The sequence below is a fragment of the Rhineura floridana genome, chromosome 2 (genome assembly GCF_030035675.1).
Source record: "Rhineura floridana isolate rRhiFlo1 chromosome 2, rRhiFlo1.hap2, whole genome shotgun sequence".
NCBI lineage: Eukaryota > Metazoa > Chordata > Lepidosauria > Squamata > Rhineuridae > Rhineura > Rhineura floridana.
The window spans coordinates 233846905-233860599 of record NC_084481.1 but is presented as its reverse complement, the minus strand read 5'-3'; the positions used below and the strand labels follow the sequence as shown (position 1 = coordinate 233860599).

Here is a 13695-nt window from a genome sequence, read left to right as displayed (position 1 = left end):
AATACATTCAAATAAGACATAAACACTTTAGCAAATGTAACATAAATTCAATATTACAAAAGAAATAATCTAGACTTAAATACGTAAGCACAAAGAAGAAAGCCAATAGATCACTGCCCTGATAGCAAGCTCTTTTTATGTTTTTATCGGAATCGGACTACTAGTGGAAGGGCCTTAGAATCTTTTCATTCCAAGATGAAAGTCGTACATCCCCATAGAATTTAGCTGGTGTGTGGGTGTCAGCGCATAAATCGGGACCTCTCCTCTTTTAAAATTTGATAAGGGGTTTCCTGGTGCCACAAGGATGAAGCCAGCATTTTGACCTCCCTCCCCCCACGGGGGTGGTTTTACTAACCTCTCCCCGCCCCCCACCAAGAGTTCTGGTATTCCCAGACGGTGCAACGCTAAACATTGACAGCGCAACGGTCAGGGTGGCTGTAACTCCGCAACTCCTGTGCCTTCAATGGCCGAAAGACCCTTGCCTGCCGCCCAAGAGGATTCGGGTGGGGAGTGTTCATAGGTTTATCACTGCGACTACAGAAACACCTAATCGGCGGCTGGACCCCTGGGGCATCTGTCCATCCCTGGCCACCCCCTTCACCTTGCAAGGAGAGGTGGATTACATCGGGTCAGAGGAGAACCTGCGCCTGCACGCGGGGATTCCCTTCCGAGGTAGGGGCGGCAGGTGGGACACAGGGGGCAGCTTCTAGTGCAAAGCACCAGGAAGGAAAGGAAGGGTGTGACTGAGCTGAGAAATGCACCCCATACTACTGTAGCCACCAGTCCATGGCCATCCATGGGTGGGACGAGACAGCAGTTCCCCTCCATCCCCCATGAACCATAATCCAGATTCCCAGCTTTCACTTTTTTTTTAAGTGAGTTTCTGTCATTTGTAGAACCTGAGATATGAGACAAAATGAACAGGCACTATTCTTTTCCATTTTCGTGAGAAACTAGCCTGTTCCCCCTTTGCAGTGTTTTACTTTGCCTCTCTTTGCCCACCCCCAGAAAAATCCCTGTGGACACCCCTGCTCTTCTGCCCTCAGTCTAATCAGCAGCACAAGGGTGCACCCCCCTCTGCATCCTAAGGAGGCCCAAGGCCAGCTTGGCTGGCTCTTGCATCTCTTCCACCCCAAGGCACGGGCCGAGGTGTGAAGGTCCAGAAAAAAAACTAGAAAAATGGAGGGGGGGGAAACCCACTTTTTTTCATTTCCCCCCAATTTTTCTGGTTTTTTCCTGGGCCTTCACATCTCCGGGCAGGGGTGTCCAAGCTCCCTGCCACCAAGAAAGTCTTTCCACATCAGCTTGCTTGTCGTGGACCTGAAGCTTTGTGTATCCGCCACACTGGTGCCCAGCAGTTAAGGTTCTCGGACACCAAGTTCCACATACTGTTCAAGGAAGGGGCTGGCCAGGCTTTGAGGCCTCACCCTTGTCTCTCCTGAACTGCAGACGCACCCCCAACGGTCTTGTCCAGCTTCTGGGCGCAGGGGAAGGTCAGTAGTGGTGGGAGACGTGGCTTGGAGGCCACTGCCTTAGAGCCTTTTCTACGTGGACTCTACCGTGACTGTGCTCTCACACCCAGGCCACCGCCGCATCTTAATTTCAACTGGGAGCTTACCAGGGCAGGTGAAATGAAATGAATCTTTATTGCTCAGAGCCATAGGCTACCACAATTAAACACATGTAAAAGGAAAATGCAAAATACATATTAAAATACAGGTCATGTTACAACAAAACACAGTTCAACAACAGAGTAGAAGAACAAATTTCAAATAAAATTTCCTCTCAGGGCAGGTATCCCAAAGCTCCTTTGACTTCAGAAGGCCACAAATGGCAATCCCCCCCCCTTACCTGATAAACTGCCTCGTCACAGGCATTCTGCAGCCCCAGGTTTATCATGGTGTTCTGCAAAGTCCGCCCCATGTAGAACTCTAAGGAAAGGTAGTAAATTCTCTGGAAAGAAAGCAGAAACCGCCATTAAACCTTGCTGGGATTGGGGGGAAAAATGGAAATGGACTGCCTTCAAGTCGATCCTGACTCATGGCTTTTTTTCATGGTAAGCGGTATTCAGAGGGGGTTTACCATTGCCTCCCTCTGAGGCTGAGAGGCAGTGACTGGCCCAAGGTCACCACCCAGTGAGCTTTATGGTTGTGTGGGGATTCGAACCCTGGTCTCCCAGGTCATAGTCCGACACCTTAACCACTACACCACATTGGCTGACTGAGACCTGCCCACATCACTACAGCTAAGGGGCCGGGCACTTTTAGTGGCTTAGACTAACAGAGGCTGAAGGTGGGATGTAGCCATAGGTCACATGCTTTCCATACAGAAGACTGCAGGTTCAGTCCCCAGCATCTCCAGTTGAAAGGATTAGGTAGCAGGCGATAGGAGAGACGGCCTGCAACCCTGGAGAGCTGCTGCCAGTCAGAGCAGACAATACTGGACTAGATGGTGTCAAGAACGTCTGGTTTGTAAGGTTGTTAGCTAAAATGGTTCTGTGGCAAGGAATTGTGGGGGAAACATCTACACACACACACACGCATCTCTGCCATTAACCAAGATGGTGGCAGGGGCTTCAGCACCTTAGGGAAACCTCAGCCGCCATCTTCATTAAGGGCAACTCTAAAAGGCAGGAGACAGGTAGGTGGGGCGAGGGAGTGGTGGGCATGCGGAAGCTCCTGCCTTGTGATCCGTGGCTGTTGCTGAGGATCGCAGGAGCGGAGGGGCCCCTCAGGGGCCTTGTAGCTTCAGGGGCCCTCGGGCTAGTGCCCCACCTGGCCACCCTTTAGAACGGGCCCTGCTGCCTTACACAGAATCTAACCATTGGTCTATCTAGCTCAGTACTGTCTACACTGACTGGCAGCAGCTCTCCAGGGTTTCAGGCAGGTGACATTCCCAGCCCTACCTGGAGATAATGCTGGGGGTTGATCCTGGGGCCTTTGCATGCAAGGCAGATGCATCTATGAACCCAATGTACCACATAGGGACATTGCCTTACACACAGAGGCAGAGCACTGGTGCACATAGCTCACTATTCTCTGACTGGCAGCCGCTGTGCTGGATTTCAGGTAGGAATCTTTCCCCAGCCCTAGCTGGAGACGCTGGGGACTGAACCTAGGGCCTTTGGCATGCAAGGCAGGAGGGACCATCTTTGCTGTGTCTACTAAGAGATCCAGAACATGCACTCTTGCTTTATCCACTTAATGCAGGTATTGGCAAACTATGGGGATGGCATTATAAAGGAAAAGACGAAGCTGGAGTCAGCTCATCTCCAGCCTACATGAGCCAAAGGACGCTAGCAAGGATTGCGCTAGCAAAATGCAACATAATTCATTCACTGCAGGCCGCATGCTTAGCATTCCAGGAACATTTCCCCCAAACTGACTCCACTCTGTCACAGATTTCACATCTGTGAGCAAACAGGTTTGTTGCTCAACAAGCAGCAACCTTCTCCAGAGCTAAACGGCTGTTTATTATGATCCAACCATTATGGGCTTGGCCAGCCACTTTAACAAAAAAAAGACAGTTAAATCTTTAAGAAAATGGTATCCCCCAGGGCCAGAGCGAGGAGTGGAGGATCAATCCAGGGCCAGATTTATTTATTTATTATTTGATTATTTGATTTATATCCTGCCCTTCCTCCCAGCAGGAGCCCAGGGCGGCAAACAAAAGCACTAAAAACACTTTAAAACATCATAAAAACAGACATTAAAATACATTACAACAAAACAACTTTAAAAAGACTTTTTTTTAAGAAAGGTTAAAAAACATTGTTTTTTAAAAAAAGTTTTAAAACATATTAAAAAGCAATTCCAACACAGAAGCAGAATGGGATAAGGTCTCTACTTAAAAGGCTTGTTGAAAGAGGAAGGTCTTCTGTAGGCGCTGAAAAGATAACAGAGATGGAGCCTGTCTAATATTTAAGGGTAGGGAGTTGGACAAGGTAGGTGCCACCACACTAAAAGTCCATTTCGTATATTGTACAGAGTGGACCTCTTGATAAGATGGTACCTGCAGGAGGCCCTCGCCTGCAGAGCGCAGTGATCGACTGGGTATATAAGGGGTAAGACGGTCTTTCAGGTATCCTGGTCCCAAGCTGCGTAGGGCTTTGTACAGCAAAACTAGAACCTTGAACTTGGCCTGGTAGGAAATGGGCAGCCAGTGCAATTCTTTCAGCAGCGGGGTGATTTGCAGTTTTGGAAGGGAAGTCTGCTGAAGGTGAACTGCCTTGGGACATACAGACTCACTGGGAGACCTGTCTGTTATGGAATTGTTGCATTTATACCTGGACCCACTGAGTACAGTGACTGCAAGAAAGGAGTTGATAAATAAATCTGACTTGATGCAGGATCAGCAGTTTTCCTGCCTGTATATTAGTAAATAAAACAAATGTTACAGACACCCTAAGCCTCCAGGGCTTACTTGCCCAAGGAAAACGAAACCATGTGGAACATCCAGTGCTCAGGAAAGCACAGAGAGACAGCACACACATTCCTCCATCACCAACACCACACGAGCTCCACCTTCTCACAAAAATAGCATGCCAAATGTAAAATTAAGCAGATGAATTGACCTGGAGGGTCCCCCTCCCAGCCCCAGAGATTCTTATTCCTCAAAGGATTGCTCCTTAGTTATAGAAATACAGCTGTTACCAAATGCAACTAGATAGAACATGGGAGGTCTGCAACAAGATGCTGCAGCGTGGGGTGCAGCTGTTCAGGATTCCAGCCGCTCCATTCTGTTCCTCCTCCCCACTGCTTTTCCAGTTCCCCACCCTCACCAGTCAATCAGCAGACCATGACTACTAAACCCACACACTGGGCTGGTTGACAGAGTTTCCCTCCTCTCCAAATTTGGATTTTGTTGCAGAATTTTTATTCTGCAAACCCGTCTGTTGAGGTCTCCCTCTTGTGTACATGTGGGTGCACACACACTGTTATGGCTACATAAGCGACAGCACCCCAAGAACCGAGATTGCTACTAGAACATATTATTATCACCAACAAATACATTTATAAATTGTTATGGCTCAACCCAGGAAGAAACTTTTTTTAAAAAAATGTTAAAACACAGCCTGTTAAAATTACTGGGCTTATCCCCGCCTCTGATCTTCACTTTTCCAACTTTACCAGGCAGTTTGGTGCAACGTTCATTGTTCTCTTTCACTGGTTGTATTGTATACAACTGAGCTGCCTTGAGCGTTTGCAGGGGAAAACAGGGCCACAATTAAATAAGCAAGCTGTACATGTTTTTAGTATGATTTATATTAGGGCTCTGAGAGCCAGTGTGGAGTAGTGGTTAAGGTGTTGGACTACGACCTGGGAGACCAGGCTTCGAATCCCCACGTAGCTATGAAGCTCGCTGGGTGACCTTGGGCCAGTCACTGCCTCTCAGCCTCAAGAAAACCCTATTCATAGGGTCGCCATAAGTCGGGATCAACTTGAGGGCAGTACATCTACACCTATATTAGGGCACATTTTGAACTAAAGAAATGCTCTTAGCTGCACTTTGCTTTGGGGCTGATCCGGATAGTTCTCAACCCCATTTTCCAGAGTGAATAACCAGACGCCTCCGGGAAACCCACAGGTGGGAGGTGACTGCAACGGCACGCTCCCCACTCACGTGCCCCAGAGTGTGGTTTCAGAAGCACACCACCTCCCACACATTCTCCTGGGGAGGGCCATAGCAGCTCAAGTGGTACAGCACCCTCTTTGCAAGTCAAAGGCCCCAGGTTCAATCCCTGCCCTCTCCAGGGAAGGGAAATCCTCACTGCCTGAAACCTTTGAGAGCTGCTGCCAGTCAGTGTAGACAATACGAAGATTGACTAATGCCCCGACTGGGGATAAGGCTGTTTCCTATTATCCTATTCTTCTCTGCTGGTCTACATGGCCAGCAGGGACCAGTTTGGCTAGAGAAGTCACCCCAAGATCGCCAGCCCAAGTAAGCTGGCAGGGACAAAGGGATGATCTGCCTTTCCCAGGAGGCGGGGGAAGGACTACCCCCATCCTCCAGCACTTGGATTTGAGCTACAGGTACCAGATCAGGAGCCACCTCTGGTCTCCATTTGATGGGGCAAAAAATGGGAGTTTTCCATACTTAAAATGGGGGTGGGTGGGATTGTTCTGAAAGTCTCCAGGCATGAAGCACTAAGTCCCAGATGGCGCTTGAGGGAGGCCAGGTTAGGGGCGAAGCTCTGGGAAGAGCCGGGCTGCCTCACTGCGGAAAGGGCTTCCGACTGATGTCACAAGCGGGATTCTGCAGCGATCGTTAAGTCAATCCAATTCAAGGAGGGAGACCAGCTGTTTTTACGCTCCCTCCCACAAGATCTCCGGCCCGCCTCTTCCCTAAATGTATTCCGTAAAGCCTTAAAGACCTGGCTCTTTCAACAGGCCTTTGGGATCTCCGGGGAGGGTTAATTACTGTGACTGAAATGCCTCCTACCCTGTTTTAATATTGTTGCTGCTGTATTGTCCTCATACTGTTTTTTATTGTATTATTGTATTTTATCTCATTGTGTTTTAACTGTTTTGTACGTCGCCTAGAGTGGCCTTTGGCCAGATAGGCGACACAGAAATTAAATTTATTATGATTATTTTTACGCTGGATTTAGTTCCCTCACCTTTCAGCCTATTGCTTTCCAGGCCTGGCAGCGACAGAGGGCTTTTCCCAGCCCAATTATGCAAGATCCTTTTTGAAACCGGAAAGGCCAAGGATTGAACCTAGGCCTTCTGTCTACAAAGCATGGATTCCACCATGATGGTCACAAATTGAGATGTGGAAGAAATTTGGTCTTGTTTGCATTTTATCATTTATTTATTTATTACTTTTATACCCCGCCTTTCTTTTCATGATAGACACCCAAGGCGGCTTCCATATGGTTCCCAGGCGGTCTCCCATCCAGGCACTGACCAGACCTGACCCTGCTTAGCTTCAGCAGGGAGCTGGCCTCTTGTGCCTTCAGACCACAGCCTTTCGAGGAGCAGCTCCTCAATCTGCACATCTCCAACCAACAGGTTGGAGCAATGTCCTGGAATGAGTGGTTGCAGGCCAGCTCCAGACACTCTTGGATGAGACCGATTATCTGGATCCATTTCAGTCGGGTTTCAGGCCTGCTTTTGGCACGGAAACAGCCTTGGTCGCCCTGTATGATGACCTTTGTCGGGAGAGAGACAGGGGGAGTGTGACTCTGTTGATTCTCCTTGATCTCTCAGCGGCTTTCGATACCATCGACCATGGTATCCTTCCGGGGAGACTGGCTGAGTTGGGAGTGGGAGGTACTGCATTGCAGTGGTTCCGCTCCTACTTGGCAGGTCGCCTCCAGAAGGTGGTGCTTGGGGAACATTGCTCGGCACCCTGGACTCTCCAGTATGGGGTTCCGCAGGGGTCAGTTCTGTCCCCCATGCTGTTCAACATCTACATGAAACCGTATAGTACATATAGTAGAGAACAGCGTGTACAACCCCCCCCCCACATATTCATGAAAACGAACATACAAAAATGCATTCCATGAGGGGAAACTGCTTGCAAAAACTATGTTTATTAGTCAAAGCTGCATACAAAAAATGTGTTTCTTAGGAGAAATTCACATGAGCGTGCTGATGAATTTTATGAGGATTTTAAAAAAATACTGCAGATAGCTGTAGAGCCATGGAGAACTTAATTTATAATTGGAAAACTATGAAAATTAGGGAAATCAAAATCGACAAATTTGCCCGTCCCTGATCAAAAGAGCCTAGGGGTCAGGGCTACCACAGAACCCACTATATTTCTGAAGAGAGCTCCTTAAACAAGAACAGAGGACGCTGCCTTATACTGAGTCAGACCATTGGTCCATCTAGCTCAGTATTGTCTGCACTGCCTGGCAGTGGCTCTCCAGGGTTTCAGGCAGGAGTCTCGCCCAGCCCTACCTGGAGATGTCATCAGGGATTGAACCTGGGACCTTCTGCATGGAAAGCAGACACTCTGCCCTCTGAGCTACAGCTCTGTCAGCAGCCATGAAACCTATCCAATTGGACAGGGCATGACTTTCACCAGGCTTCCCCCTCAGGGTGCCAAAAACGTCCACCAGGAACAGGTGAGTGGCAACAGGTCTGGATCAAGGAGATGGTTGGTGACCTTGCAAAGAGAGAGCAGGATGCCAAAGGCTTCTTGCTCGTTTGTATTAGAAACACTGCAGAAGGTACGTGCTGAACCACACTGGGTGTGTGTACATATAATCTGCATCTGCTCCCTAAAAGCAACAGTGTAGTCTTGCAGATCATCTGCGCTGCTTCTCCCCAACCAGTCTCTTCTGGCACAGACACTGCCAAGCAGCACACAGCGATCTCTGACCCCACCCTCACTGGAAGCAAGGCCCTGATTTCCTGTTTCTTCCAGGAACATTTGCCTCTCGAGGAAAGCAGCTTCAAGTGGCAACATGGAATGGCTCACGGCTCGTGCACGCAAGTCAGCCACCAAAGACAGCACTTCTGTATTGCCTCAAGCCCAGTTGCTTTCCCAAGGAGCCCACTGAACACATCCAGCTGAGAGTCTGCAATAAGCAGTCAAGGAGTGATTTATATGCGTCTGTGAATCACCCAAAGATTCTGGCTGGGGCTTAAGTCCGTAAAGAAGGTTCTGGAACTGGAAAGCCTGATTTTGAAACACAAAAACTCAGTCTCTTCTATTTTAAAAACTTATATTACACCTAATCAAGACAGTTAACAATAAAAAAACAAGTTATAAAATGTAAAATAATCCACAAATTAACCAATCCACAAGTTAACCTGGAACAGGTTCTGAGGAGCGCAACAAGGATGATCAGGGGACTGGAAACAAAGCCCTGTGAGGAGAGACTGAAATAATTGGGCATGTTTAGCCTTGAGAAGACTGAGGGGAGATACGATAGCACTCTTCAAGTACTTGAGTGGTTGTCACATAGAGGAGGGCCGGGATCTCTTCTTCATAGTCCCAGAGTGCAGGACACGGAATAATGGGCTCAAGTTGCAGGAAGTCAGATTTCGACTGGACATCAGGAAAAATTTCCTAACTGTCAGAGCCATACAACAATGGAATCAATTACCTAGAGAGGTGGTGGGCTCTCTGACACTGGAGGCCTTCAAGAGGCAGCTGGACAAGAATGCTGTCGGGAATGCTTTGATTTCCATCCCTACTCCTGTTAGAGTGATATAACAATGGAACCAATGACTAGGGCAGTGGTGGGTCTCCAACACTGAAGGCATTCAAGAGGCAGCTGGACAGCCACCTGTTGGGAATGCTTTAACTTGGATTCCTGCATTGAGCAGGGGGTTGGACTTGATGGCCTTAGAGGCCCCTTGCAACTCTACTATTCTATGATTCTATGAAATTATAAATCAAAATATTAGCACTTTCTTTTGCCTGTCCTGAATCTTCCAAGACATGTTCGGTGCAGTATTGCCCCAGTAGATGCTTCCAGGAAAACCCACAAGCAAGGCAAGAGAAGGCAACATCCCTCCCTGTTCTCAGTTCTCAACAGATGGCAATCACAGGAATACTTTGTCTGGACGAAGAGGAGTCAGTGTGGTGTAGTGGTTAGAGTGTCAGACTGGGACCTGGGAGACCAGGGTTGAAATCTTCACTAGGCCAAGAAGTTCACTGAGTGATCACGGTCCAGTCACACGCTCTCTCAGCCAACCTACCCTACAGGGTTGGTGCGAGGATAAAATTGGGAGGAAGAGAGCCATGCTTGTACGCCACCTGGAGCCCCTTGGAGGAAAGGAGGGGCATAAATGTAATAAAGAAAACAATCCCATTTCAAGGCCATCTCAGCCGGTGGCCATTATGACATCTAGTGGCAATGAATCCCACGTGTCAGTTCATTATGCATTGTGTGAAGTGCTTTCCTTGGTCTGTCCTGAATCTACTGCCAGATGCCTTCAGCAGGAGCCCCTCTCTGTGCTACTAGAGTTTGGGATGAACAGCCATCTGCCCACATTCTCCACTCACCTGTAATTTTATAAATCTCAGCCCTGGTTCTCTTCCTTATCACTGTTTTCCCGAGCTAGAGAATCCCAACCCCAAAGCCCAGAACACACAAAGTCATTAACAGACCATTCTATGTATGCAACCGTCGGAGTCCCACAGAACTGTTCATCATGCAGACCTAAGAGTTCTGTGAAACTCAAAACCTTGCCCCCACGGTGCCTGACGGAAGACTGCCACTTGCGCCAGGCAACCATAGGGGTCCATGAGCTTTCCAACCAATCTTTTGCTATATTCGCAATTTATTTATTTATTTATTTTCTTTTATTTATATACCGCCCTAAGCCTAACGGCTCTCTGGGCGGTGCACAAAAAAGTAACAGCTCAATATATAACTTCAATAAATATAACAGGCAAAAACCAAAAACAGACAAACAACAACAAAAACCAAACAACATCATAATATAACACCTAGTAAAATACAATTAGGAATACACTGCCTGGGAGTATAAAAAGGTTTTCACCTGACGCCGAAAGGATAGCAGCGTCGGCGCCAGGCGCACCTCATCAGGGAGACTATTCCACAATTCGGGGGCTTTAGCTACCTTTATTATCAGGGGCGGTTCTAAAGGGCGGCCAGGTGGGGCACTGGCCCGAGGGCCCTGGAGCTACAGGAGCCCCTGACGGGCCCTCCACTCCCCTTCCGCGATGGCACCATCCACAGATCGCAGGGCAGGAGCTTCCGCCTGCCTGCCATTCCCTTGCCCACTTGTCTGTCTCCTGCCTTTTAGCATTGCCCTTAATGAAGATGGTGGCCGCGGCTTCCCTAAGGTACTGAAGCCGCTGCCGCCATCTTAGCTGATGGCAGAGACGCGCGCACGTAGCACGCATGTGTGCCATCAACAAAGATGGTGGCAGAGGCTTCATCCCCGTAGGGAAACTGCAACAGCCATCTTTTTTAAGGGTAATGGTGAAAGACAGGAGACAGGTAGGTGGGGGGGCCATGTGAGCATGCGCACACACCGGGGCCCAGGGCAAGCTGATGTTCATGGGCCCCAGCATGCCTGGAGCCAGCCCTGTTATTATATCTTGTAAATAGCCTCGGGATGCAAGCGGAAGGTGATAAACAACCAACACCAGCCAGAACCGCCACTTCCCAGCTGCTCCCCACCACGAGTCTCACCTTGGGGTCTTTCTCGTAGTAGTATTGCTGGGTCCGGATCCATCTGCCCACCAGGTGGTCGCGCACGGTGTGTGCCAGTGCGAAGTAGTAGTCGCGGGGGGTGGCCACATTGCGGTCCTTGACCAGGGTGAAGTGGAGGTGCCGGTTGAAACCTTTTTTCAGCTCTGCCACGTTCTCCACGCCAACGATGCCGCGGATGCTGATCTGCTTCCGCTTCTCCTGGTCTGTCAGAGGCCGAGACATGGCTGGTGCAGGGGCTGTGGGCTGGAGAAACAACAGTGCAGGCAGGGTGCCCTTCTCACACACGCAGTCTGGCTCAGCCACAAGCAGAGCAGCCGGGAAGGCACTGAACTCTGGGGCTCACAGCCAGCCAGGCCCAGCCCTTTCCTGCTGGAGCCAGCCTCCTTGCCTCCCTCTGTGGAGCTGAAGGGAGGGAGGAGGAGTCTGGTTGCAAAAAGGAGCTCAGCTTTAATGGGGCACCCAACAGAACAAGCCAGCATGCTACCTCTTCTCTCCTGCGCAGGGATGGAAAGTTATTGGGGGGGAGGGAGGTCTGGCCTACCTTGTAATTTGAAATTGGGGGCATCCTTATCATCTTGGGGTCTCAGGGTTTAACAGAAAACCAGGTTTCATTTTTACATCATACAGGTTCAGGCTGAGTGACACGCTCCTTTGAAAGATACAGGTGGGGCTGGAGATGAGGGAAGGGGGCCTAAGGCAGCAATCCTCCCCACAATGCCTAACTCGCACAAAAATGGTGAACACAAGTTTGGGGGTGTACCATCTCAGACTTTAGATGGGGGCTCACATGATGGAATGATCTTGCAAAGACACACACACATGCTCTACCTGCACCTAGAAAGCTAGCATGTCAGGCAGAGAGGGATCTTGACTATCCTCTCTTTTGAGGACAATATTAATTTAAAGGCCCAAACTCAGAATGCCAGCTTCAGTGAGAACTGGGCCCAAGTCACAAGGAAGGGCAGAGACAATCTTTTGTGTCTACTAAGACACAGCAAGGCATCAAGAGGGGACCTCAATTTCCTCCTTCCTTCAGCCTTTTTTTTGTGCACACAAGGCTTAGATTATTCTGTGCTTTAAGAAAAGCTCTACATTGGTTGCAACACAACATGCCACTTCTCTTTCGCCTTCTGGCAACGTTCACACAGCACAAACCAAAACCACACACAGGGAGGTGCTCGCAGCAGCCTTAAGATACACACAGAGTCTAAAAACACTTGACGCATCACTTGCAAAAATGCACCACTTGCAAGTATTTTTATTATTTTATTTATTAAACCTATGTCCCACCCTTCCTCCTAATGGAGCCCAGGGTGGCAAGGAATGCCCTTGCAAATATCCTTACGTAAGAACATAAAGAACTGCCCTCATGGATCAGGCCAGAGGCCCATCTAGTCTAGGATCTTCTTCTCACAGTGGCCAAGCAAAAGCCTTGGGGAAACCTGCAAGCAGGATCTGAGGATAGCGGCACCGCTCCCATGGGCAATTCCCAGTACGTGGGATTTAGAGGCAGATCAAAAACCAAGAGAAAAAAAGAGCGCTTTTAAATCAAAAGTCTATTGCGGTCAGGATGGGTCTGTAATTTGACTGTAGTCCAGCCTTCGCCAGCCTGGTTCCCTCCATATGTTTTAGACTACAGCTCCCATCAGGCCCAGCCAGCTGGAGGGCACCAGGTTGGCCAAGGATCCCTTTTAGAAACAGCCTCTTTCCCGCAAGATGCAGTAATGGCCACCAGCTTGGATGGCTTTAAAAGAAGATTAGACAAATTCATGGAGGACAGGGCTATCAATGGCTACTAGCCGTGATGGCTGTGCTCTGCCACCCTAGTCAGAGGCAGCATGCTTCTGAAAACCAGTTGCCGGAAGCCTCAGGAGGGGAGAGTGTTCTTGCACTCGGGTCCTGCTTGCGGGCTTCCCCCAGGCACCTGGTTGGCCACTGTGAGAACAGGATGCTGGACTAGATGGGCCACTGGCCTGATCCAGCAGGCTCTTCTTATGTTCTAAAGACTGCACCTGTGGGCAGTGGCGGATTTAGGCATAAGCTAAACAAGCTTCAGGTTAGGGCCTCACAATCCGCAGGGGCCTCAAAAAAATTCAGAATTTTTTTGGGGGCTTTTAACATTTTATGTGTACTGAATATAGTGTAATTTTTTAACAAAGGGCCTCCAAGCTTTATATAGCTTAGGGCCTCACCAAGTCTAAATCCGGCACTGCCTGTGGGACAGAATGCTGATATGCAGATCCAAGAAAAACGGCAATTTGAGTTTGAAAGTGTGCAAGATCAATGAGACTAAATCAGGTAAACTGGCGCACTGAGCAGAGCCACACTTGCGAGAGAGTGAATGTTTGTCACCCATGGCACAAAGAGCAACCTGTGCCTTGCAACCCTAAGCATCTTTACTCAGAAGTAGGCCCACAGAGCTCTATGGGACACACTCCCTAGTAAGCACACTTGGGATTTCAGTTGTGTGCAGCCACAAATCTGCTTATGCTTACTCCGAAATAACTCCCACTGTGTTCAATGAGTCTTACTTTGCAGTAAGTGTGTGC

At 49.0% G+C, this 13695-nt stretch overlaps 1 protein-coding gene across 2 annotated transcripts in view; it reads right to left on the bottom strand.

Annotated features, from left to right (window-relative positions):
- The window catches only part of PYGL (glycogen phosphorylase L), an 80403-nt gene that overhangs the window by 65918 nt on the left and 790 nt on the right, over nucleotides 1-13695 (bottom strand). For both annotated transcript variants that reach the window (XM_061612571.1, XM_061612570.1), the window contains exons 2-3: nucleotides 11126-11389; nucleotides 1852-1953 (exon numbers count right to left, since the gene is read on the bottom strand). In XM_061612571.1, coding sequence (XP_061468555.1) covers nucleotides 1852-1953; nucleotides 11126-11368 — 345 coding nt within the window. In that variant the 5' untranslated portion in view covers nucleotides 11369-11389. The remainder of the gene's footprint in view (nucleotides 1-1851; nucleotides 1954-11125; nucleotides 11390-13695) is intronic.